Source organism: Argiope bruennichi, chromosome 6 (assembly GCF_947563725.1).
Source record: "Argiope bruennichi chromosome 6, qqArgBrue1.1, whole genome shotgun sequence".
Classification (NCBI taxonomy): Eukaryota; Metazoa; Arthropoda; class Arachnida; order Araneae; family Araneidae; genus Argiope; species Argiope bruennichi.
The window spans coordinates 135,487,649-135,513,322 of record NC_079156.1 but is presented as its reverse complement, the minus strand read 5'-3'; the positions used below and the strand labels follow the sequence as shown (position 1 = coordinate 135,513,322).

The 25,674-nt window shown below is 29.9% G+C and overlaps 1 protein-coding gene across 1 annotated transcript in view; it reads right to left on the bottom strand.

The window, feature by feature from the left end:
• The window catches only part of LOC129972078 (prolyl 4-hydroxylase subunit alpha-1-like), a 42,146-nt gene extending 22,192 nt beyond the window's left edge, over positions 1-19,954 (bottom strand). Inside the window, exons 1-7 of the mRNA XM_056086059.1 lie at positions 19,926-19,954; positions 17,786-17,962; positions 8,049-8,200; positions 5,690-5,842; positions 3,768-3,928; positions 2,819-2,867; positions 508-656 (exon numbers count right to left, since the gene is read on the bottom strand). Coding sequence (XP_055942034.1) covers positions 508-656; positions 2,819-2,867; positions 3,768-3,928; positions 5,690-5,842; positions 8,049-8,200; positions 17,786-17,962; positions 19,926-19,954 — 870 coding nt within the window. The remainder of the gene's footprint in view (positions 1-507; positions 657-2,818; positions 2,868-3,767; positions 3,929-5,689; positions 5,843-8,048; positions 8,201-17,785; positions 17,963-19,925) is intronic.
• Positions 19,955-25,674: the final 5,720 nt, after the last annotated feature.

Below are 25,674 nucleotides of genomic sequence, written 5' to 3'. Positions count from 1 at the left end.
ATTAACATCTCTTTTGGAAGCAATACGAGGGCTATATTGGAAAAGATTTCGTGAATTGTTGCTTCCGTTAAATGCATTGTTATCTGGTTTAATATATTGTATTTGGGAACTCACAATATAATAGGAATAGCATTACACTAGTACATAGTAGATAGCAATAGCACATGGAATAGTACATAGTATTCCAGAACTGTAATACTTTAGGGAGTGAGCGAATATTCAATCCAATTTCATCTTTACATACATGGCAAAAATTAGGCTAAATAGAAATTCGCAAAATTTTAAAAAAAAGTACACGAGAGTGGAGATTTGCAAATGTAAAACCTCACTTTTGTAGGTGAGGAAATATATAGGTAAAGCAGAGATTAATAACAATTATGGAAGATCCCAAATTTTAATGGCAGGAAAGCGGGGTTGAAACTGATGTAAGAAAATTGGGTCTCAAATAGACGAAAATTGATAGCAGCTTTCTTGAATTCGTGGGCAAAGTTTCGGAGAACGTCTTACCGCTGAAAGAGCCTGCATGCTGGACTGGCAAAGCTTCCGGTAGGTGGCTTCGTCGAAAATATTCGTATGGCCCACGAAGATGTTTTGGGAAACTGCTTTTTCCAGGAATCCGCCCAGAGGATTGTCTGGTTTGGCAACGGACATGAAACCTGAAAAAAAAAAGTTAATAGCATTTAGCATGTAATATTCGCCAACTTGAATTCAGATCTTGTTTCATTAATGCATTTTCGGAACCATTGCTTTACGATTTTTAACAATATACAGGGTGATTAAAAATTCAACGCATAAGCTGTTAAGGTATGTGACCACGTTGAAGTTTTTGAAAAATGCGCTAAACTATTTATATTTTTGAATTCTTTCATAAAAGAGATCGAAAAAATACTTATGAACCAAAATATGCCAGTTAAATGACAAAAAAAAAAAAAATATTTTAGCCTAAAAGCAAGTATAATGCAAATTTTTTAGTTTAGAGATTTATCAATGAGTTGCTTAAAATTTCGTCGATAACTTAAGAAAAGTATTACCTAGTTCTGAGATAAAAACTAAGCTGTATTTCTATCCATCCTTTAAATATTGAAGTTTGATAAATAAAATGAAATTTCAATTTTTTCGCATTGTGAAATATTAAAACAATAATAAAATATTTATAAAGAAGTAGATTACTTATTCTCTGATTCAAGAACTTAAAAAGATATTGAGAAATAATTATATTAAATTTAAACAAAAAAACAAACATTAGATTTTAATCTATTATGGTTTTACATAATACAATTAAACCAAAGAGAGTTTCTTTAATTTAAGAAAATAGCCTTTAAAGACGCAAAATAGCATTAAAACATAAAATATATGTTTCTGATATATAAAACTTTATTCACAGAATTTGGTACAGATTTCCCATCTGCAGCAACGTTTCTTCGACGAATTCTAATTTCTACCATTATAAGCCACAGAATGTCTTAAGCTAACGTTTGTGCACTGTGATGCTCTTTCATGGAGCATGGTTAATTTTATTAATTCTTCTGATCATATTTATGAATTATTTTAAATATAAACCAGTTATCAACTGTTTCATAACAGTTTCTTTTAAAAATGAAAGTCTGTTATTATTAACTTAGTTCATGGTTGATTCACATTAAAATGCAAAACATTTAGAAACAAATTTTACTGCCATTTCCTTTTCCTTGAATAAATAGCTTGATTTTTTTCTCCCTTTTCTTTGCATTTTAATCGCTTTTGACCTTCCGACTGAATTATGACAACTGTAAACTTGAGAGTCAAACTTTTGAATAATCAATTAGCATGCGCAACCACTTGATGTATTCAGAAAGCCTTGTAACGCAATCACATTAGAGATAAATCATGCTTTTCATTTATATTCTTAAATTTTCATCCTTTTTTTCAGTAAGAAGACCAGAGAATACAAGAACATGAAGAAATGGCATTAAAAGAATGTTAGAGGAAATATATTAAAAAGAAAAGACTGCCCTATTTTATCTATTTAAAGAACGAGGTCGGTGTCATATGATTCTATTTTCAAATTTTGTTTGTTTAATAAAAATTGATGCAATAATTTCGTTGTTACAATTAACTTGCTTATACGAAGTAAGTCATTCATTTGCTGTTTTTTACAATTAATTTTAAAACTTTGACTTGAGAATGTTTTATTCTGAATTTCGTAACCGCTAATCTGATGAAACAGCTACAGCAACTCTCGTTATATTGAAGATCTACATTTTATGTTAGATAAGACATAAGCACAGGTATACAATATTATTGACTATTCCTTAATAAAATTTTCTCAACATTTGCATTGAGTTAGGTTGTTGAAACTTTTCACTTGATAAAATTTATAGGCGTTTATTGAGAAAGGGTTTTCTGAACGTTAAATAGGTTTTTATAAAAATTTTATTGAATTTTTTCCTGAATAATTTGGGAACATATTATTGCACAAGAAATGTTTTTATATCATTTTAATATTTAAAATATTATCATATAAATGGATCCATTTTGTTTCTATAAAACTTTTTCCTTGTTTTTAACAAATTCTTAAAAAGTAGTTTTAAGCCTATTTTACAACAATAATTTCCAATCTTTTGGTTCTTGCGCCTAGTTACAAGTGCAATATTTATGTTATAATGCTGATAAACAATTTTAATTCGCACGTTTATTGTTGTTATAATTCAGAGAAATTTTTTAAAAAATATTAGGAACATGGATAAATTAATTCCAAAGATATAATTATGTCGCAACGTTTTCAATTAGAAGTTAATTTTTTTTATTTTTTATTTTTTCATTTTAAACATTCTCTTACCTAGCTGCAGAAGACTGCTGGCGAGGTGCATAAATTCGCTTTTCTCTTTCTGCAAAAAAGAAAATTTTTACATAAATTTTACAAAACATAATTAAATCTACAAGTATTTTTAGTTCTGTAAAACATTCAACCTAGAGAATTCCTTTCCAATCTGTTCAAATTTTTATAGATTCTGTCAAGCTGAGAAATGAAGCAAGTAAAAAATCCAGTCTTGTCTTATATTTCATTTTGTTCAGCAATAGACTACATGAAAGCTCTCAATATTGTTCGAACTTAAATTGAATGTAAGAATGAATGGAGGATGTGCTTTATAAAACGCTTGCTTGACATTCAGTTCATTCCACGAACACATAGATTTTTAAATGTGAGAAGAATAAAGGTAACTTTATACCTGAATATCGATAACTATATATAACTGAAACTCTATATTATGAATTCAAAGAAAAGAGAAGAGGCTAAGAAGAGGCTGAAAGCTGTTTGCCAGTTATCTACACATTTAAAATAACTGGCAAAACCACAGAACTATCCTCCCCAAACGCAAACAATATATCGATTCTGCTAACTTTTATTTCATATGAAATGAATGCTCTTAAGGGTCATATCAATTTCATACAAAATCAGCGGTTTTTTCTCTAATCACCGTACCATTTCCGAGAGATATTTCAAAACCATTGCTTCATTGTACTTTCTCTGTTAGGAAAAAACATTCACAGGGTTCAATAGTTACAACCAATAAATAAAATATCAAATATACTGACTTTATACATTTTTATGACTCTTTGATACATTATCAATTGATCTAATTTAATTCGATACATCCAGTTTGGAAACACCATTTCTGTTATTTAAAATAATATATATATATATATATAATAAATAAATGATTAGAAGTAGTCTTTAAATATATAAGAGAAATATTTAGAGAATTACTGAATCAAAACGTTCTTACTTGGTATTCAGACATGGCTAAGTAGGTGAGTATCTCGGAACTATTTCTGATGTCAGAACCATTCTCAAACTGTTTCTGCTGTGAGAGCTCTAGCCAAGAGATGGCGCTGTCATAAAAGCCTGCGTGGAATGCCTGGCGACCCAACTCAAAGCAGTCGTCAGCTGCTCAAAGAAAATTGAAACAATTAAAACCTTAAATGATCTTTAAAAAATTTGGGTGTACTAGAATATATATGGTGCCAGAAAGTTTATTTCCACAAAGCTCTTAATTAGAAATATTTTTTTTAAAAATATGGAATTATGGTACTTGTATTCAGAAAAGGAAGAATTATTTGTCATGGTTGTTTTTTCTTTCATAATGTTTTGATTTTTTCATGATGCGAATAATTTAAGAAGCGGCACAGGAGCTTTCATAGGAATGTCCAGATTTCAGATTTTGACAAAACACTACTTGTTGTGATAGTTCTTTTAAGACTATTTATTAATTGGTGGCTTTGACAATTTGTTCTCTGTTCATAGCCAAATGATCTATCCGAAGGCTGAAAGCAAATCCCTTCCTCTATTGAGCATGGTTTAGTAGCGGCTGAATTTTTGGCGACTTACTTTTGAAACCTAGCCAATTGATATACTTTTCCTTTTTTTCTTTCTTTTTTTATATACTATTCGCATCTAAAGAAATGATATATTTCTTTAGATATTAGAAATGATATATCATGGTTCGCTTTCACTCTCTTGATTTGTGCTTCTTTGTCTTCTTTCATTGACTGTTTTTAAATTGCGCTTTGTTTTCATATTTCATTTCATATCTGATGTCAAGTCGTCAAATAGCCATCAAGTTTGTAGCCAACCTCGATAGTCATTGATCCGTTATCCTTTCAGTATCCATCAGACTTGCCCGTAAAACTGTCTTTCGTAGGATGGAACTAACTGTGCTGGGAAGCAAAATTACAAATTCGTATCAATATTGGAATTTGGCATCTTTGGCGACAAAATTTAAGATTCTAGGATCTGCGGCAGTTTCGGCCATACTGATCTTCCTAGATCCTTTTTTATGCTGATCTTCCTAAAGCCTTCTGTGCCCTATCTCGGAAGTCATAAAAGGTCGGGAGATTGAGATGGAATTAGTCAATTGAGTGGAACTCAAGCAGTTAATTAGCCTTATGCCAAATCTTATATTTAAGTATCGAAGCAGCATCGAGTCGTGTGCTGAGCAACAAGTCATATAATCGAATCAGTAGTGAATCGGCCATCGAGTACAACTCAAACTAGTGGATAGTAGAGATTACCAGATGTTTGAATAACTGTGTGAAGTTCTTTTTTTCTATCGAGTACAGTCTGATTACTTTGTGGATTCATTGTTTGTTGCTGCTGTATGCTAAAAGTGCTGTTCTTGTGTACACTCGGTTGTGTTTTTGCAGTTTATATATTCGTGTGTTCAATATACATCTTTATTTGTTATTGGGCCTCTTAGACTTTTTGACCATACACCCACAATACCGGAACAAGTTGATGTCAGGAAAACTTCCATAACAATATAGTTTAGATTATTAAAATTACAAATTTGGACTTTTTAAATGTGGATTGCTTGTTAAAAGTTATATTCTCATGAAAAATATTTTTTGCTGCACTGGTATTTTCTATTATAAAGCACTATTATTCAATATTTTTTGCTGAGCAGACGTGCCGCTACTTATTATTGGTAGTTCGACTTGCGCCATTTGATGAGGAGATACCACAATGAAACAAGATTGCTATTATTAATTGCCTCATGCCAATAGCGCTTCATTCATGAAAAGCTCTTTATTCTATATTTTTTGAACAAAAAATGTAAGTGCATAATTTTATTTGCTTTTTTTAATGATTTCTTTAATGGTAAAGGCACTTTTCAGACAACCTGTACGATAAAACTAAAAACATGCTCACCTGATAATGGTAGTCCGTTGGCAGCACCGAGAATTTTACCCTCAGAAAGATAATCTGTTTCCAGGCTATATGTTTGCTGCACTCTCAGCAATGCCTTAGCTGCACCACTAAGATCATCTTGATCAGGAAAAACCACATTTCCAGCGGCAATTTCTAAGACAAAATAATACAGAATAGCGAAAAGTGAAATTTTTAAAATATACATATTGCTTCCGCTTATATGCGGAAATAGTATTTTTGACAGAAAGGCAAAGAGAGAAAGTTAGTGAAAGCATTATGAAAAGCAGTTTTCACTTGAGGCGAGAATACTTCCACAAACACCAAAAAAATTTCTTATACAACTGTTCTCAAATCAGAATAAAACAAAATAAACTGATTCTTGCGTAGTGGGACATTTGTTAGATTTCTTTTTCGGGACATAACAATTTACATTTATAAAAGAAAATGCTTGCTTCCGTATGAGTGTACACACTGAAGTGCGTGTTTGCGGTGTCCAGATAAAATGGGGATTCAATGCCCGCTCGACATTTGAATTTTAAAATTTAATGCACAAAAATTTATTTAATATTTTGTAGTCTGGTAATTTGAAATTCAGAAAGTATTAATGGAAACAACAACATCAGCTTTGTTTTATTCGAAAACTGCAGAAAGAGAATACTCAGGCCTTTTAGATAAGTTTCACTCTTTATCTTCATTAGAGTTCCAAAATTAGCTAGTTAAATATTTATTTTAACTTAACCTTTACATAGCTGAATTTTATGTAATAAATATTATGAGAAAGAAGAAATAATTACATATAAAAAATATTATTATTTTCGACATAGTGAAAAATTTAAGAAAGGTTCTTAACGTTATCTAAATATTCTAATAAGCATGACATTACTTGAGGGCCAATGAGTCAACAACTACAAAAAAAACTGACTTACACTACGTGCAAATAAAAAACGTAATAAAAAAAAATATAAATTTTAAAAAAAAACGTAAAAAATTCTAATATTAATGCTCTAAAATTAAAAGAAAAAAATAATTTTTCTAAAAATACTTTTACGACCTTTGTAAGAAAAAAAAAGAACCCTCCAAATTTAGAGACCTTAGGAGCCCAAAATAATTACCTATTTTGTTGACGTGATAATAAACCCCTTAGAATACCGGGTTCAGGATTCCATCAGAAAATTCCAGCTGCATTTAAAATTTATTTTACGCCATTTATACTGAGCATTTTAGCACATCTTTGTGCATTGCTAAATATTCAAATAATGTTATTCTATACTTCCAGTTGCTGTTTTATGCAAACAAATCCAACGATTATTCTTTTAAAAATTTAGACATACAATACAAAATTAATTCTCTAATACAAACATTTCTTCAACATTATCACATCGTATTTTTTTCCTAAATTTGCTGACACTGCAGAGTACTTTTCGTAATTCTCTTTCTTGAAAAGATTTATTGATTATTCTTAAATTCAAAATTTTGAGTGAAACGATGGATTTACTTCTGTTAAGGAATTTATTTTACTTGGGGAAACAAGTTAATCACATAAAAAATTTTCATTGTCAAAGAAATGTGGATGCAATAAAAGATTAAATAAAGAATTGCGGAAACTTATAGGCTGATTCGTGATATTAAACTTTTAATAAAGAGAAAAAGCAATAAGTGATCTTATGAAGTATCCTGTTCATAAATATGAAAGAATCCGCGGTGAAAGCATCCCGAAAAATGGGATGACAGAACATTAGATTCTCTCTCAATAAGCGGCGCAATAAAAAAGACCCCACAGAACACCGACTCTGTCAGAATGGATGGTCACTATCGGTGGTAAAACGCACTGGTTTCAGAAATTTACCTCATTTCTTTTATGGCTTAAAAATTAGCTTAGAATCTCTGATAGGAATCTATGACATATTCATCTTAAATTGAAAATCAAATCATCTGGTTATTATTGGTTCTAAGTTTTAGTCAATTGATATTTGCAATAGAAATGAAACGACTAAAGATCTATTAAGAATTTGTTCAAAGACTAATTACATTAAAGAAAATTAACATTATATCACTGATTAGGGTTATAATACAAGAATGAGATTTAGTCCAAGATATAAAAATAAAGAAGGAAGAAATGTTCGATAGCAGAATATTGATTGTTATCTTACAGCTTACTAAATGTTTATAGTTCTAAAGGGTACCACTGCGATCTGGAACTGTTAATATTACAAGATTATAAAAGCACGATTTTTAAAAAGAAAATAATCGTTCATCTGGTTAATAATTACCATAATTTATGTTATAACCTATTCACATTTCTTCATTGATTTTATTTAAATGTTTCATTTGAATGGGTTATGTTCAAAACTCCTTTTACCGTTTGATGGCTGGCAACTCATGACGGTTCTCGCCTCGTCCCAATCGACGGTGAGCTTCTTAATGAGCACGAATGCATTGATGGGATTCGACACGAACTCTTGGAAGTTCCCACTCGAGGCGTTTTGGACGTGAATTAGGCTGCTTTGCAACCTGCATAAAGAGAAGCACAGCATGAGAAAAGAAATGAATGAAATTCCAAACCTTCGTTTTGAACAACGGTCCGCGGAGGCCTGGTGGTAAGGTTTCGACTTCGGAATGGGAAGGCTTCAGGTTCAAAACCCGATTCCACCGAAGAATCGTCGTGTAAGCGGGGCTGGTGAACGTTAAATCCATCGTGGCCGAACATCCTCCCGCTATCGTGGTGTAAAGACTTGGAGAGGGAATGCCAGCTCAAGTGTCGTCCTCGTCGTCTAACCACGGTTCAAAATGACGAAGTCCGTTCTAAAATAGCTCTAATGTTGTTTTTAAAAAAAGGCACATCAATGTAGCTAAACTGAACTAAATTTCATTTTTAGCAACTTATTTGGAATTCTTGTAGGTGGATTCTTTCTAAAATTACATCAATTTGGAGAATAATATACTGTACAACTCTTCTGCAGATTTTTAATGGTTTTGGTGAAGTAACACTTTTCTCAAAAGTTATATATATGCGAAATAAATCTGAAGCCAAAAGAAAAAGAAATGTCCAAATAACGTGTCCTTTGGTAGTTTATGTCCCAGCCCAAAAAAAAACACGTTGACTTACTTAAATATTCCAATAAGGTGTGCACTTTCGATAGCAAACTTCCACAAAATATGGTATTCAAATATATGGAAATACTTTACTTACTGCAGAGGTTTAAGGACAAAAAGCTACAAGAATTAAAATATTTATATTTTAGACCCTATGACGAAAAAATATCAATCAGTAAAATTTTTTTAACAATCACCTATAAGTACGCAAAGTTTAACTTTAGTGAAATTTCGTGAAATATTAAAAAGCAAGTTAGTTTTCTGAGATCCCTTTTTCCATTCCTCAAAGTGGAGCTGTCAGAACAAGTCATTTTTTTCAGGATAACATACAGGTAACAAAAGGTTATTAAAAAACCTGCATTTGAAAAGATTGATGCAATTGTTAACTGTTATCAAGCTTTGAAAATCAGATAATACATTAATTGAAGTTTTCAGAAACTTTTTCAAAATTAACACTTCCGGTACCTACACAAATTTATATTTTTTAAACAATATTTGTGCACACGCGATCCAGACACTTTTGGCATCTTGACAAGATTCTTGAATTCACCAGCAAGGATCTGTTGCGTCTGTAGGGTACATGTTAAACACGGAAGAATATGAATAATGCTATAAATAAAAGTCAACAGGTGTCAAGTAATGTAGTTATATCAAGTATATAGTAATATCAAGTAATATAGTTGGAAATTCAACAAGTCCTTGTAAGCAATCGACTTATTAAAAAATTCACCAAGCTTTAAATTTATCCAAAATGAAGTATCATAAAATGTCAAAAGAATTTTTTTAATGAAATCAGGTAAAGTTAGCAATGAATAGTCAGCTCTTCTAATATTATATTATAATATGAAACTTTTTCGCTCATATTGTATTTAACAAAAGTTGCTAACTGACGTTTAACGCTAGAGTAGGGATCAAATCATGAGGTAGTAATATTTCTCTATGGAGTACATCTTACAATTTTAAACGAGCTATTTTTGAATCTATATAAATTCATTTCGTGCGTATCGGAAACGACTCTAAAGATTTGGAACAAATTCTATACTTAGATAAGGTTTTGCTTTTTAAGTTTATCTATATAGGTGTCCTTCCAGAAAAACGATATTTTGCAGGCACACACAAAAACTACAACATTTTTTTTATAACTAACTATTAGAGGTGTTTTCTATCTGCTCTCATATTCACAATGTCTTATAGCGCCATCTCGTAAAGTTTTGTGGTAGTTGCATTGTTGCCATTGGATGATAACCTACTGGTACCTCAAAATTTAATGAGAAGACACTATATGACATTATCTGAATACGAATACGTTCGGCTCAAATCCTATAGCAATAATGCAATTATTGTGTTAACCCATTTGAATAACGTATTAAACTAAGAGCATTCATGATTTTTTTTTATTTAAATGAGTTGTTCATAAGTTGGTAATATTGAAAAATAATTTTACATGTAATCATTATCTGATTCCTATCTAAATATTTTCTCAAAAAAAAAAAAAAAAGACCTGCTGAGCGAAGCTTGGTCTCCATGGTACTTTTTCCTTAGATTAGATTGGTACACAGATTTTCATAGGAGATTTAGTTCCAGATAGCGAATAAATTTAAAAACCATATTTTGACTTTATTATTTTATTTCATTCATTTAATTTTAATTTTTAAAAAATAATTATTTTATTTACTTTACGGACATTCTCTGCAGCATTTTTATCTCCCACAAACTCAACAAAAAGTGTATAACTCAGCAAATTTTAAAATAAAAATTACCAACAAATTTATAAAATTTCCAATCTACATTAATTACCAAAAATAAAAAAAAAATCAATTTTTAAACATTTTTTAGATATGCACAAATATTTTGGTGATATATTTTCAACACTCACTTAATGAAATGTTTTGAAAATCAAATTTGCAAGAATTCTATTTAAAATTTCATTATATTAATGACAAAATGAAAGTACATTAATGGAATCTTTTTAGGTGTCGAAATGCTTTTGGGAGGGATTGTGTATTACACGTAAGCTTTGGATTATAGAAAGGTACATCGATGGAAAATAGCTGACTGGGAACCATGACAACCATGCTCGAGCGACTCTTATGCTGATTTGTATTGGAATTATAATGGAATGTGTCTCTATTCAAATGAGATAGTATAGGTTCTTTAGTGATGTACCATTCTAGGAAAACTATTCAACAACAATGTTCATTTATGATATTTCGTATCTTAGGGAATATTTTATCATCAATACCAATGCAATAAACCGATATGTTGATATTTTGTCCATCTTATAGGGCATGATTTTTTATTTAAAAAAATGAATGTTAAAAGTATATAAATTTATATAAATTGATGCTAAGAGTACAGTTAAAAGAAGTAAAATTTAATTTAGGTTCCAATTGTAAATGAAATTAATAAATTCAAAACACGCACCCTTTTTATTACTTTACGAAGTATAGAGAAAGTATTGCACTCGTTAAAAAATTCGAATTCGAGATTTTGAAAAAGTTGCTATATAATGAGTCTACTTTTAGACCTTCCTGAAATATCTATTTGTTTGCAACAAAGATAACTCAAAATCACTTTGAGCTAGGCGAATGCAATTTGGCATATGATTCTTACAGCAAATTTGTAGATTTCTATCAAATAACGAATAAATCCCTTACCAAGGAAATCTGTCTGTCCAGTTGTTCGAATATAAGTTAACATAATAAATGCGGTGCGAAGAGAACTAGACAAATAAAGTTCGGTCTACAGACTTAACATCGATAGTGTAGACACGTATTAAATTTTGAGCCGAATCCAAACGGGTTGACTGTCTGTCGTTCTGTACTTTCAAAAGCATAATAATGTGATAACTCAAAACCGCAGTGACAAATATATCAAATTTGGTATGTGATTTTGAGATTACAATTGTAGTTCTGTTTCAAATTTTTGTTTCATTTGGTTGGCAAAAATGAGTCTTAAAACACTTATTCGATTTTCGGATGCTATTAACCACATGTCAAGAATTAATTGCCAAAAATATCGCCAAGGGTCATACGAAAGATCAGTAAAAATGCTAAATTCACGTTAAAAGTTGGTACTTTGTAGCTATTATACGTCGTTGCAATGCAAAACATTCTTTGAGATAATTCCATTATGACAGCGTATGCAAGGAAATTTCGAGGAAACCACTATCAATGGTTCATTAAGAATTTTTTTCTGAACGATTGTTCTTCTCAGAGAATAAAATGATAAATAAATTATTCTATTGATCAGTTATTCTAATTTGATTTGAAAATGAAAAGAAAAATTGCAGTTTTCCGCACATAAAACACTATTTCAACAAGATTAAATTTAAATGCAGTGCACTCAACAGAAATATTTGTTATTTTGAATTGCTGTTAAACACGAATTTGACCTTAGTATTATCTATAAATACTATCGAAGATATATTTCAGAGCAACTATTATAAAGGTCTTCAAAGTTGAATCTTTTTTTTTATCTGAATTAACTAATTTAACGAAAACGTCATGAAAAATTTCTAAAACTGAATCAAATTTTTCATCAGTCATTCATCGTACTTTTTCTAAATTCGAATCAGTCAAAACCATTTTTATACTCAAATAATTCAAATAAATCATCATGTTTAAGTAATTTCTTCAAAAATCATTTAAATATAAAGACTATTTAAATTTCATTTCCGACATAATCTATTTCATCCTTTCTCATTTGACCTATTATTTGACTTGCATATTTCTATTTATTAACATATTTCGAACTGGAAAAAAATCTTTCAATTGCCCTTTATTATAAACTGACAAAAGAAATAAAATAAATATTTCTTCTTAAAAACATATTTCATGCATAATTAGTACAAATAATTTCTTTAATAATGATATAAAATATGCTACATTTAATAAATTATTGCCATAAATGTGACTAAGAATTTCCTAATTAACTGCAAGCATACGTCAGCCATTAAAAATTATTTTCTAATTGGAATATATCGAGAACAACAGGTAAACATTTTGTTTGAATAACGTTCAAATGATGAATGTTGTACTTTGTAAAACACGCAGTGATTGAAAACTCCTTTTATATTATCATATACAAAACCTGCAAAGAGATTATTGTAATCCTCGAAAAATTCGAACTCGAGATTTTGACGAATCTCAGATATCTTTGAAACATCTGAAATTATTTTTTTTTTTTTTTGAAATTATGTCTATTTGTGAGCTGCATAACTCAAAAACGACGCCCTGAACTTCACGCCTGAAATTTGGTATTGTCACCAAATTTGTATATTTCTATCAAATTTTGAATGAATCTATTCAAAGGCTATCTGTACAGTTATCAGAATATAATTTAATACTAGAACTACAAATTGAAGAAAGCTGGATGGATAATAATTGATGTACGAATTCAACATTTAAAGTGCAGATATGTATCAAAGTAAGATGGAACTATATTTCTCAAAGAGTTGACCTTCTTTGTACATTTATAAACTTGTAAAGTCTGTACTTTTATAAACTTGTAAATCTAATACTCAAAAACGCGATGCATTAAATACAAGCAATTGGACAAGAGGTTTTGTAATTCTGTCTCAAATTTTGATTTCAATCGGCTAGACAAACGGCAGCCAAAATGCACATTCACTGTTTTAGTGCTTGTGTATTAATCGTATCCCAGCGATTAGTCTAAAACATCCGCCAAAGCTCGCATTCAATAGGCTGTTTCGTAACTATTGTTCACCAAAGCTATGTAATTAATAATACACAAATTCATTTATTAGAGAGTATGTCAGAAGGTTTTGGAAGATCCCTCCTGTTGGCTCTTACAAGTGCTTACCCTCGCACTAATGGAAAGCAGCTGCAGTGGACTGATGGTAAGGGTTTTCGGAGGGTTTCAGATTCGAGACCCAATTCCGCCGAAGAACCGTCGTGTAAGCGTGCCGTGAGTGCGGGCTAAATCCGCCGGGACAAAATGTCCTCCGGTTGGTGTGGCGTGGAAGTATGGAGATGAGAGTGACAGCTCAGGAGTCGTCCTTGTCATCTGACAGCGGTTCAAAATTGCGAGGTCTGTCCCAAAATATCCCTAGTGTTGATTTAAAACGGGACTTTAATGTAACTGAACTCATGAATGGGAAAAACAAACTTTTTAATGATTTATCAATTCCGTATGAATTTTCTTTCAGCGATTCATTGTTTAGAGCTTTTTGTATATTAATATGGTAGAACTTCTGTATACATAGCTTTCTGTATTTGATATCTGTATATTCTACGTACGTTTTCGTAGTTTCTTTCATTTAAATTAGCCGATAATTCTGGGTCTGGTCGGGATGAAAATATTTACATAACTATTTCCAATCAAAAAAATTAGCAGTAATGAAACATTATCTAAAACTTCAACATTTATTAGCAGAATTTGAAACATTTTTCTCTACTTATAATAAAGATGAATGTGTGTATGTTGTTACTCTAAACCAAATTGATTTACCCGTACCAAATTTGGCACATATATACTTTGGAGAATGAGAATGTGCAACTCGGAACTGATTTTTGAAATTTTAATTAATTAAAAATAATCCAGAGTTTTGATATTATTTCGTAATAACTTCCGAAAATATTTCAGCACAAAAATGATTACACCATTTTAAAGTTTAAAAATTATCTTTTCAATGATGCCAATTTAATTGCTGCATTAAATCTAGACCATTTCGTTAGTCTAGATTTAATTATCTTTTAAACATATTTTTAAGCATATTTCACAACAGTATTTTCAATTTTGTGAAAAAAAAAAAAAAAAAAAAAAAAAAAAAACGAAATCATATACATCAAATATTGAATCGTGTGATTTTTTCCCCCTTTTTCAAAGCCAAAGAAAGATCCTGTTTACCTTTTATAATGTAGAATATAGTTTATAAGAAGAATGAAAAGGTGAAATTACGATACCGCTAAATAAATTTAGTGATAAATCAGATATAATAGTGCTATGATTTCATTGAAATGGTTTCCATTGGAAACGTTCAAACGTACAATGAACAGGACGCATGCAAGAGTATTAAAATAATACACCTCTATTGCTTAAATAATTTAACTGTAATCAATATCTTCGGTGAACCAGCGGTCGCCAAATGCGATTCGTAACCTAATAAAATCCACAGATATCGCATCAAATCAGTTTGGGTCGGTTTCGTAAACTTTACATGACAGAAATTAAAATACATGTAATAAAAACACTCGGAAAAAATGCTAACATACAGAACTTTAATAAATCTTTTTTCATAATGTTTCATACATGTAAAAGTCTTTTTATATGCTCTTCTCAAAATTGAAATACAGTAATTTGTACTCACTGAGACCGATCTTCGCTACCTACATACATCAAGAATATCAATACTACAGCTGCTTAGCAATTTTTATAGTTTCGTTTTCCGAAGGAAGAAGAAGTCCGTGCCGAAAGTGTATAAGTTTATCTTTCAGTTCTTTTCTTTTCTTTTTTTTTCGATTGTACAATTGTTGGTAAATGCATATTGATCGAAGATGAAATGCATTAAAATATAAATACAATCTTTCACCGATTTCATATTCCATGTTTAAAATAAAATGGCTTTTAGTTTTTAACGATTGTAACTGCTTTACGATGAATCTATACAACTCAATGTCAATTTATTTCCCCCGCACAAACACGCAACATACAATATTTCTAATTTAAAAAATACTTTTACCAAAAATATTACGTTGCACAAATAATTCTTAAGTCTGCAACTTTACTTTTAATTATCACTAGAAAGACAGCTTTCTTTCCACAAACCTAGTAGGACAAGATTTAGTTTAGTTTAGTTATATTAACGTTCCGTTTTAAAGCAACATCAGGTCTATTTTGGGATGGACCGCGTCATTTTGAACAACGGTCAGATGACGAGGACAACACCCGAGTTCATCAATGAGTCTATTTCCTTTTTGATCAAAAATAAGTTGTTATCTTAAATTTAAGCCCATGAATATTGAATTTTATAGGCTTATAGTGCATAAATGGAATAAGTATCGATTTTAAAGTAAATGCTCATCAACCGTTATGTTTTAGCCAGCTTTGTAACAAAACAAACTATTTTCACTAAATGTATTCTAGATCTCTGCTTCTAGAATAAACTGATATTTCGAATTTTGCAAATCTGAGGTCATGTTGTAAACGTTACATTATTTCTTTGAATCCATTACGAATCAGTATTTCAAGAATAAAATTTAGATCCAAGTTACACACCAAGATTGTTTCGAGAAACATCTTTAGAAATGAAACAGCCCAATTTTTCTAAAAATATGTACCACAGCGGATCCAATTATTTTTCTTAATTCTTTTCTTTTGAACATTTTGAAAGAGAAAGATGCACTTCACTTTTTGTTAAAAAAATGTTAGACTTTCTTAGACAAAAAAATAGAATAAACTTTTTCATCCTTACTTTCGAATTTTAAGCATTTGTATGTAAGATATCGACATTTAGGAATGACTTTTCTTCATTTTCTGTTTCAGGGAAAAATTTAACTTCAGCAATTTCTGTAAAAAAAAAAAACAAAAAAAAAACAGTATTCTGACGTTGGAGCTAATTCATTGTTATTGTCAGGAATATACTCATCTTGAGATAAATAAATCCAAACCAGAGTAAATTTCACATAAATATCCTCGACACTTACTTACATTTTCTTCGGACAGACTGCTTTTCACAAAAAAATTTTGTGACATCATGAGAGAAAATATATTTCAAATAAATGAAGAAATGAATGAATTAAAATGAAAACCGTCGAAAGAAATGACCTATTAGCCACTGCAATAAAGAGGATAATATTAAATGTAAGAAGTTTTTTTTTTCTACAGTCTTTGTTTATTTATACCCCTTCCAATCAAATCATATTCAAATGCCAGTGAAAACGAAAGACAAACAGATAAAAGAACAGGAAACACACCATAGCCTGCAATATTTTTTCAGCAGTCTAAGCGACCGCAGTTCGTATGTCTAGTAAGCTTTTATAATGCCGATAATAATGAGGCAAAACGAATAATTTTTTGTTTTACACGATTTTTATGATTACCTAATAAAAGCGGATGAACAGATAAAAAAATCGAAGAATAGACATAAAATATATGAATGTTCGAAATGCACTCGTGTTCAAAGTGACTGCTCTCGTCTTTGTGATGTTAAAATTCGGATTCGACAAACGATTTTTGAATCTTAAAAATCTAAAAAATTATAGATTGCGTTAAAGAATTTTTTAAAACCGCTTAATGTTTTTAGAAGTTATGAATCATTTTTAATTTATTCTTTTGCACTCGAAAAAGTAGTTCGATGCTTTATTATTCACCTAATACAAGGTCTTGTTTATTGCTCCTAAAAATAAATATATATAATTGTTTTAAGTAGAATTTTCCCAATAAATGAATCTGCATCTTCTTACCATTCTGTAGGAATTTTTGGCATCAAAATTTTAAAAAATAATTGAATTAAATGTCAAAATGACGCACTGTCTTGTATGGTGCCTGAGAGGAGACATCCGATTTGAAAGGGTTAAACAATGGAAGTGACAACTCGGAGACAAATAAATAAAAGGATTTAAAAAATATACAATATTAGTATCCATTAAAAGCGTCAAAACTAAAGAATTTTTTTTTCTCTACAAGTAAACATGGTTTTACAATAATTTAAATTAACTTTTTGATCAACTGCCATAGAATGTATACTAAAACCTACCATATGCTTCATAGTACAATATTTGTTAGAATAATTTGGAGAATTTTTATGAAAATAACGTAAAACGTCTATAACATAAAACTATTTACATTTTTTTATACAAAGAGTTTTGCCTTTATTTATAGATAATAATGACCGATTTCAAAATAACACTGATGCTATTATGGAATCAGCCCAATCTTCTTGTACCTAGACGACATTTGATACGGCATCGCCCGCTTCTAGACTTCTAAATCATAACAACGGGACATTTTTGACTTTGATAAAATTTCAGTTTCACTCACTTTTTAATCTTGTCAAGTTTCCTTTCCGTCGACTCGATGTAACCATTCAAAGTTTCGACGAGCACTTTCTGCGTGTCCAACAGTGTTTCCATTCCCGCCAAAGCTGAGTACAGTTCTCCGTTGATGAGCAGACAGACGAGGTGCAAGACAAGGAGCAGCGCGACAAGCAGCTTAGAACTATAAAGAGAGCGGAATTTCTACGATAATAACTTGGCAACATTTCAGTCTTTGCTAAAAATTGAAGCATTGTCAAATATAAATTTTTGTAACTGGAATAATTTCCAAAAAGATTCGGTTTTTTTTTTCTTTCCTTCTTTTTTTAAGAAAAGGAAGGGAAAAACATTTCCAGTTTTGTTCTTCTGAAATACTAATGAAGTATTTTGTGTTCACGTAATATACACTAATATCTCGCTTCAATCTAAATTTGGCTTCTATCAAGTTTCTTGAAAGAAATTCGACAAAAGTTACACAGCATTAAATGAATGGCACTTAAAGTACGCTTTACAGCATCCAGGTGAGTCTCAATTCTTTTACGAAGAGATGGGGGGTAATGTTATATATTTTTTATAACTTTAACTACATTCTTAATTCAATTTCATAGGCTTTTAATAACATTTATTATGGCTTATCAACTACATCATAAGAAATATATTTTCCCAATGATAGCATCTACAAGCAAATATGAATTCAAGATCCACTCAGTTGCATCGGCGTGTGCTGATTCGGAATAAGGAAATCGCTTTGAATTGTCTGATTAAAACTCATTAAAGATGATTTGGCAGACTGGAATCAATTACATATTTTTTTTTGCTTGTAAAGAATGAATATTCACTCCTATATACTAAAGCTAAAGGAAATTTTAATACCATTTACTATTTCCACAAAGTCAGTTTTTAAGAATCATTTTCATATGCAGGCAGGCTCGCACATTAACATTTTAATCTGATGTACACTGTATTTTGTTTATTTTCACCTCAGCTATTCAAAAACTTTTAACAATTTTAGAAACTGTATTTCTTGTGGCTTATCATAAGGGGCTTTTGAAAAAATCTTGATTCACAAAGAACACCGAGAGTGAAGAAAAAAAGTTTCAGAAACATTGTGACAACATAGTCGCAGGAACAGTAACATAAGAAATATGTATCACTTTCGATGAAAAATCCTTTGAACACTTATTTTAAGTACTTCAGAGGTTTGTTGCTGATGCTGCCTACTTATAACATAAATATTCATACAGTTATGTTATTTTATTATTTTAAATTTGCATTCCATTAAACCTCAGTTGCAAATTTTGTATGGAACATCCTTTCTTTTCTAACTACTTCCACCCTCTTTATTTATCCATATGCATAAGGATATAAATAAAGATAGATATATAGATAAATAGACATAGATATAGATATAGATAAATATAGAAGTTGATACAGAAATAACTATATAACTAAAATATTTTAACCAAATCGTTTTGCATTCAGAAAAAGAAAGTACAAGAGATTTTAGAATCCAAAATAAAATTGGAATAGTATTTTGAATAATAGAAAAGAATACATATATTAAACTAAATCTTTAAGCAATTTTAGACCTTCAAATTCTTTCATTCCCTGTTTAAATTCTAAAGAAAGCAATAAATGTATTGTTTTTTCAAAAATGAAAAAAATTATTCCGGCAGTTTTTTAAAAACTTGAGAAAGATTCAGAAACACATACTGTAAATATATCATAAGCTTTACATTCTTTGCTGATATGATTTAATATTTTTTTAAAAAAAATAAAACTTGTAATTCATTTGAAAATTATCTTAAAAACTTTTCATGAATAAAAAGGATTTGCATACATGCACACTTATTTGCTGGTTTCAGGGGATGGTCGTCATACTTTTATCCTTTCTACGCCAGATCGCATTTTAAAACAAAATTGTGACGCATCTTACTTTTATAATAATTTATTAATAAATAAAATAATTTAAGCAACGTTTTAAATTAAATGATCCGATGATAAAACGAAAAAAGAGTAGCACAATAACTAAACTAGTCGTATTGTTGTAATTTCTTAGTGATAATTATCATTTTTCGGTCACCGATCAAATTTCTTTTGAAAAAACATTTATCAACTAAAAGTTGTATGAAAAAATAATTACTTACCGAAATTCCTCAATAGCCGTTATCCTCATGACCATTCGAAATTCTAGAGAAAAAAAAAATTGTTTGGCAATTGTCAAAAATAAAGATGTTGGCTCTAGAAAAAAAAGTTGCTTGGCAAACTAACCCGTTCCGAAGAGATATGCTGATCCAGACAAATCGGAAAGGGTGTAAACTGAATAAAATCACAGACTGTGATTCTTCTTATCCAACAAAAGAATATCCACCACCGTGAAAGCGAAATGGAAGAGCAATTTAGTATGCATCAGTGCTGTTTAAAAGGGCTCGTGCACGTATGTGCAGGCTACCAGCACAGAACCATAAGTACAGTTCATAATCTTACATGAAGAAAAACAGAAAAAAATTGCTTTGTAGGATTCACTTTTATGACAACTTTTTGACCAAAGAGAGCGGAAGACGTACGTGAAATCCTTTTTCCTTTTTCTTTTTTCCCCCTTTCTGTTTGATGGGAAATCATACATGAGCGGACAGGTTCAAAAATGCAATTTTTTATGTGATGTTTTTGACCTGTTAGTTTTTATATTATTCCTGTTGAGAGCAACCACATATTATGTCATTCATAAATTTACGTACTTTAAAATAAGTAATACGTTTGTTGTTTCGCTAATAAGTTAATACAATGGAACTGGAAAATATAGATGAAAAGCAAAATGAAACTTTCGATATCCATACTAGTCCCGTCCATTTAGATTTTTTTTTTTTTTTTTTTTACATATTAGCGTTTTATTTTCAAGCAGCACATGCTAATTTGAAAACATACCTCGCAATTTGTGACATGGTCTGAAGTCAGATGACGAGTGCGATACCTGAGCCAGCAGTCCTGCTTACAAGCTTCTACATATCACCAGGAGGAATTTTAACTCTAGGAGACAAATTTAACTAACACTAAATCCACTTAAAAGACGGATATTTAGTTGAATAGGGTTTCAAAGGGGGAATATTTCCGATACCAAAATTAATTTCGCTTCATAGTGTTAGCCCAAGATCCGCTAGATAATGAGTGAAAATATGACCACTCAGAATCTCGCACTCCCGCAAAATCTAATTCATGCTTCATATAAATATTTATCACTTAAATATTATAGAATATATATTTCATTCTACTCAATTTCTATTCGAAAATTTGGCAATTTTGCTTCACTTGCAATATTTGTAAGGATGAAGGCGATTCACATATGTTTTATCCTTTTCTTTCTTTTTTTTTAAAAAAAAAAAAAGGGTCGATATCAATCAATGTTTGAAGTAAGTATGATAGAGTTAAGATAATCTCAAATTATTTAGAGATAATATCTCAAAAAAAAAGCAACATTAATTTTGTTATTATAAGAAATCTTTTTATTAACCAAATAAATCGCAGTTTTGTATAAAAGAAATTGCTTTATGTTTGTGAAGGTAAGCGATATTTCACGCACTTTTAAATGCTCTGAAACTTCTTGCATTTGTTTACTCTTAATGACAATACATTATTTTTTTTATCATTAAATTCGTCGACTAACTTAATTATCAGTTAACAGATTCATTTCTCTGCGATTGAAGCCTGACAGTGAAAATGAAAAAAACAAAATAATATGGATTTAAAGAATTCATATTATTTATAAGAGTAATTTGTATTAATTTACAAATTACTATTATAAATAATATGAAAAGTAGAAAATAATTAAAACAAAAACAAAAATCTTTTCTACATCAATAAAAATACGCCATCAAATTTATTTCAGACAAATTTCTCAAGCAGGAAATAAAGAATTAGATAAAGGGCCCTTTCTTGATAATTAATGGATAGACGAGGAATAAATTCTAAACCGATCAGTCAGAAATTTTACTTTATAGAAGTTATTCAGATTTCAGAAGGAGATATTCATTACGATAATCAACATCAAATCCGTAGCAAAAAGAAACTCATACTAAAAGTAATAAAAACAGATGGTTTATGTGCGGTTGAGTGCTGGTGTTAAAAATATATTTCTTTAGACTCTATTGTTTATTTTGAATGAAGTAAACATTTCAGTGATAATACTAATTGGAGTAATAATTCAAGATTGATTCCAGACCAACGTGAATGAGTTGAAATAGTGCATGATAATACATGAAGGTCCGTTCTATGATTGACTCGGATAGACACCAGCTTCTCCTTTCTTGTTGTTGTAGCTGCTGTCTACTACCAGGATTGATGTTGATAGAATTTTTCAACATGATATTGTTTATAGGCAGCTCCATGCTGACATGCCGTAAAAATAGTTCAAAACTCTCTACAGGACAGACACGGGATCTAGAACTTCCGACTTGGTACACAATTACTTCTTAATAGCAATACTATATAATCACTAAGAGGTTCTTTTTTTTTTCAAAATTATTATTAAATTTTAAATTAATTAAAATTAAAGCGTTGCGCCCTCAATGAATTTTGAGAATTTTACTGCAAAAACCATTTTTAAAGTACTTTAAAATAAATAAAAAAAAACATTTTTCATTCATATCAGAGTAATTTTTCCTGGGTTTTTTTTAAGTTTTGCAATGTTGGTTTTCAACACAGTGTCATGAAACTTCGAAATGTGGATAATGCAGTATAGCAGTCAAAAGAACATGAGTGAAGCATGCGTTTTGGGTTCTCGGTTCGAGTACGCTTTTTGCTTTATTTTTTTTACCTAGATCTTTATATTTAATATTTTTGCTTTTTATCTATAGAGGGGCCTTTTTTGGAAAAACGAGTTTTTACACGCACACACACACACACACATACAAACATTGTTTCTTCTAACTATTAGAACCTTTTTCTATCTGCTCTCATGCTGTCAGTGTCATATAGCGCCATCTCGGACCCGATTTCACCATGATGAAACTGAGGGATAGTTCAAAAATATAAATAATGATAGATAAACAGTAAAATGAATCCTGTAATATAGCAGATTGTTTCGAGATATATATATATATATATATATATATATATATATATATATATATATATGCATGTATGTATGTATAAAATATATATATAAATATATGAAATAGGTTAAAACCAACTTTTGGTTTTAACCTATTTCAAAACAATGGACGGTTTTAACGTGACAATATTTTTAGGTTATTTTTTTTAAAAACTGCGTAATATAAAATTCATTATTTACAAAATGCAACAACTGATGCAATCAACACAGAGACGAAGGTAAGGCAGATGAATTAAACCAAATATATTATTACATTAGATGTTTCAGACTAGAAATTCGGTTGTTTTATATACAATTTTTTTTCTCATGAAATCAAATTTTTAAAACTTTCACTCCAAGATCTCGAATATTTCTGAATTTCAAATAATAGCACATTTTTCTGAAGAATTCTTGGTTTTCTAAAAGAATCTTTTTCAACAAATATGAAGTGCAGATCATGCTTTACCCATCTGTTGATGCTATTGACCAGTCTTATGAATAAGGATAAATGTTAATATTAATTATATTCATGCACAGCATTCCAAACTTTCAGTTCGTTTTTCATAGATTTTCAAAAATTAAGGAAAAAATCAGAAGAGTTGTCATTTCAAAATTTCTATTCATTTCAATTAAATAGAATCTAGAAAAATACATTATACAGATAGTGTTTCATGAATTAAGCCGAAAGAGAAATAGAAAACTTATATTTTACCTTGAAAGAGAAATAAATAAAAAACATATTAAAAGGCAATATCTGAACTCAATGTATGACCACTTTTTAATAGCTATACAGTGCAACTGAACCGTTCCAAGTTCAAAATAATGATATTCATTGAATCGAACAACAACCAAATCCATTATTGTTTCAAGATAGTCCGAATGCGCAGAAAGCCTGCAGGAGGTGAGTTAAGTGCAAAATTACGTCTCCTTAGAGCATCCCAGATTCAAATTCCGAGAATATACTGGTCAACCCATACCCTCAATAGCCTTCGCACTAAGTTAGTTCTACACTCACAAATCTTTGTGTAATTCCCTGAATTTTCAAATGAAGCAGTTGTTGCCAAGAGTACATATTTATGAGATTCGTCTCCTCTGAAATATGTTGAACATCGCTATATGCTTGAACATCGCTTTAAGGTGCCGCACATAAACGTTTTGTGCTTCATTGCATAATGAATAAAATTAAGTATGCATTTTGGATGTTTCCCTTTACAACCAATTCAAACCGAAATTTGGCACAGAACAATTTTAATGATAGAAACACATACCAGACTTTATTTATCCAAGTCATTAGGTTTTTCAGTAATACATATCAATTCGTTAACCGATTTGGTTTCAAATTTGATGCTAATAGGAATAAAAGATACTAAAATTATATACCAAATTTTATTTTTCGACCTTTTTGCGTTTTCCCGTCATCGAGTTTCCTAACGCCAAGAAAGATAAACTTCTTGACAGTGAATTTCATACAAAATTTGATAGATATCCACAAATTTAATGTGAATAACAGTTAATGAATTTCACCCACCTAGCTTAAAGCGTTTTTAACTGTGTGTTCATCAACCGGCAGAACGGCCGACAGACAAACATAATTCAAAAAATGAGGTTTTTTCGGACTTTGAGATATTTGAAATATGGAGATTCGTCAAAATCTTCTAATCGAATCTTTTGACAATTGCAATATTTTCTCTTCGTATACTTCATATTAAAGAAAGTAAAAATACGAGGAAAAAAATTTAAATTTAAAATAAAGTTTAATATCTTCCCTTATTAACCAGGTACTTTAGCAAAAATATAAGTATTTTGTATACAGCAAAGAAAATACTTTACGAAAATCATCCGAAGATTTTTAGGATTCAGAGAATTCCAAATATTTCTCTTTGTTAATTTTATCGAGGAACATTTTATGTTTAACATGCATTTTTGTCTCTCATTTAATTAGTTTTTTTCTTTCATATTTCATATCTCATAACAGGCGAAATAGTATATCATCACAGGTTTACTTGCAATGAAATCATAAGTTTTTACTGTGACCATTATGTTATTATTTTTATTAAGTGCATTTAAAAAATTATGCTTGAAAACATTGATTTAAATAACCTACAGAGGATTTCTACGATGGCGTCACGAAACATTCTGGGGTATGCGTAGCTCTATATTATCAAAATTCGCCATCGTCCAGTAAACATTCAAATATTATAATAAATTAACCGTTTTTTTTAAACATCAAAAGCTATATATTTCTCTTTGTTTAAATATTCTAATATTTTTGTTATTCGTAACTATTTTATATATTTCAGTTAAAAGATTTTTTTTTTTTAAAGACGACTTTTGCTTTCAGATAATGTGTTTTCTTTATCATAAAATGCCATCTATGTTATTCATTATAAATTTCACTATAGAATATTATTAATTTTTTTTATTTATTTAGAAAATATTGTTACATTTTGTTTAAAGCACATGAAGTTATTGGGATGAATTATAATTTTGAAGATTGGTGCAGTTTAACTATCTTATACCGAAAGTATGAGTTCGGTGAGTATAGTTTTAAACAAGTTTATGATTAAAAAATTATCCTTTTAACATTTTTTATTTTATTCTTTATATCACATGTAGATTTCTTGTTTTTAAGTATAAAAAAGTATTAATTCAATTTTTAGGAAATTAGTTTATTGTTATATCTAATTTCGAAGATTCTGTTGTTCATATATAGCATGAAATGCTATTTGAATTATGAATGCATGCGCTACAAAGTAACTTGGCAGGAATATTGAAAGACAGGCTGGAGAAATTAATATAATTAAAGGTAT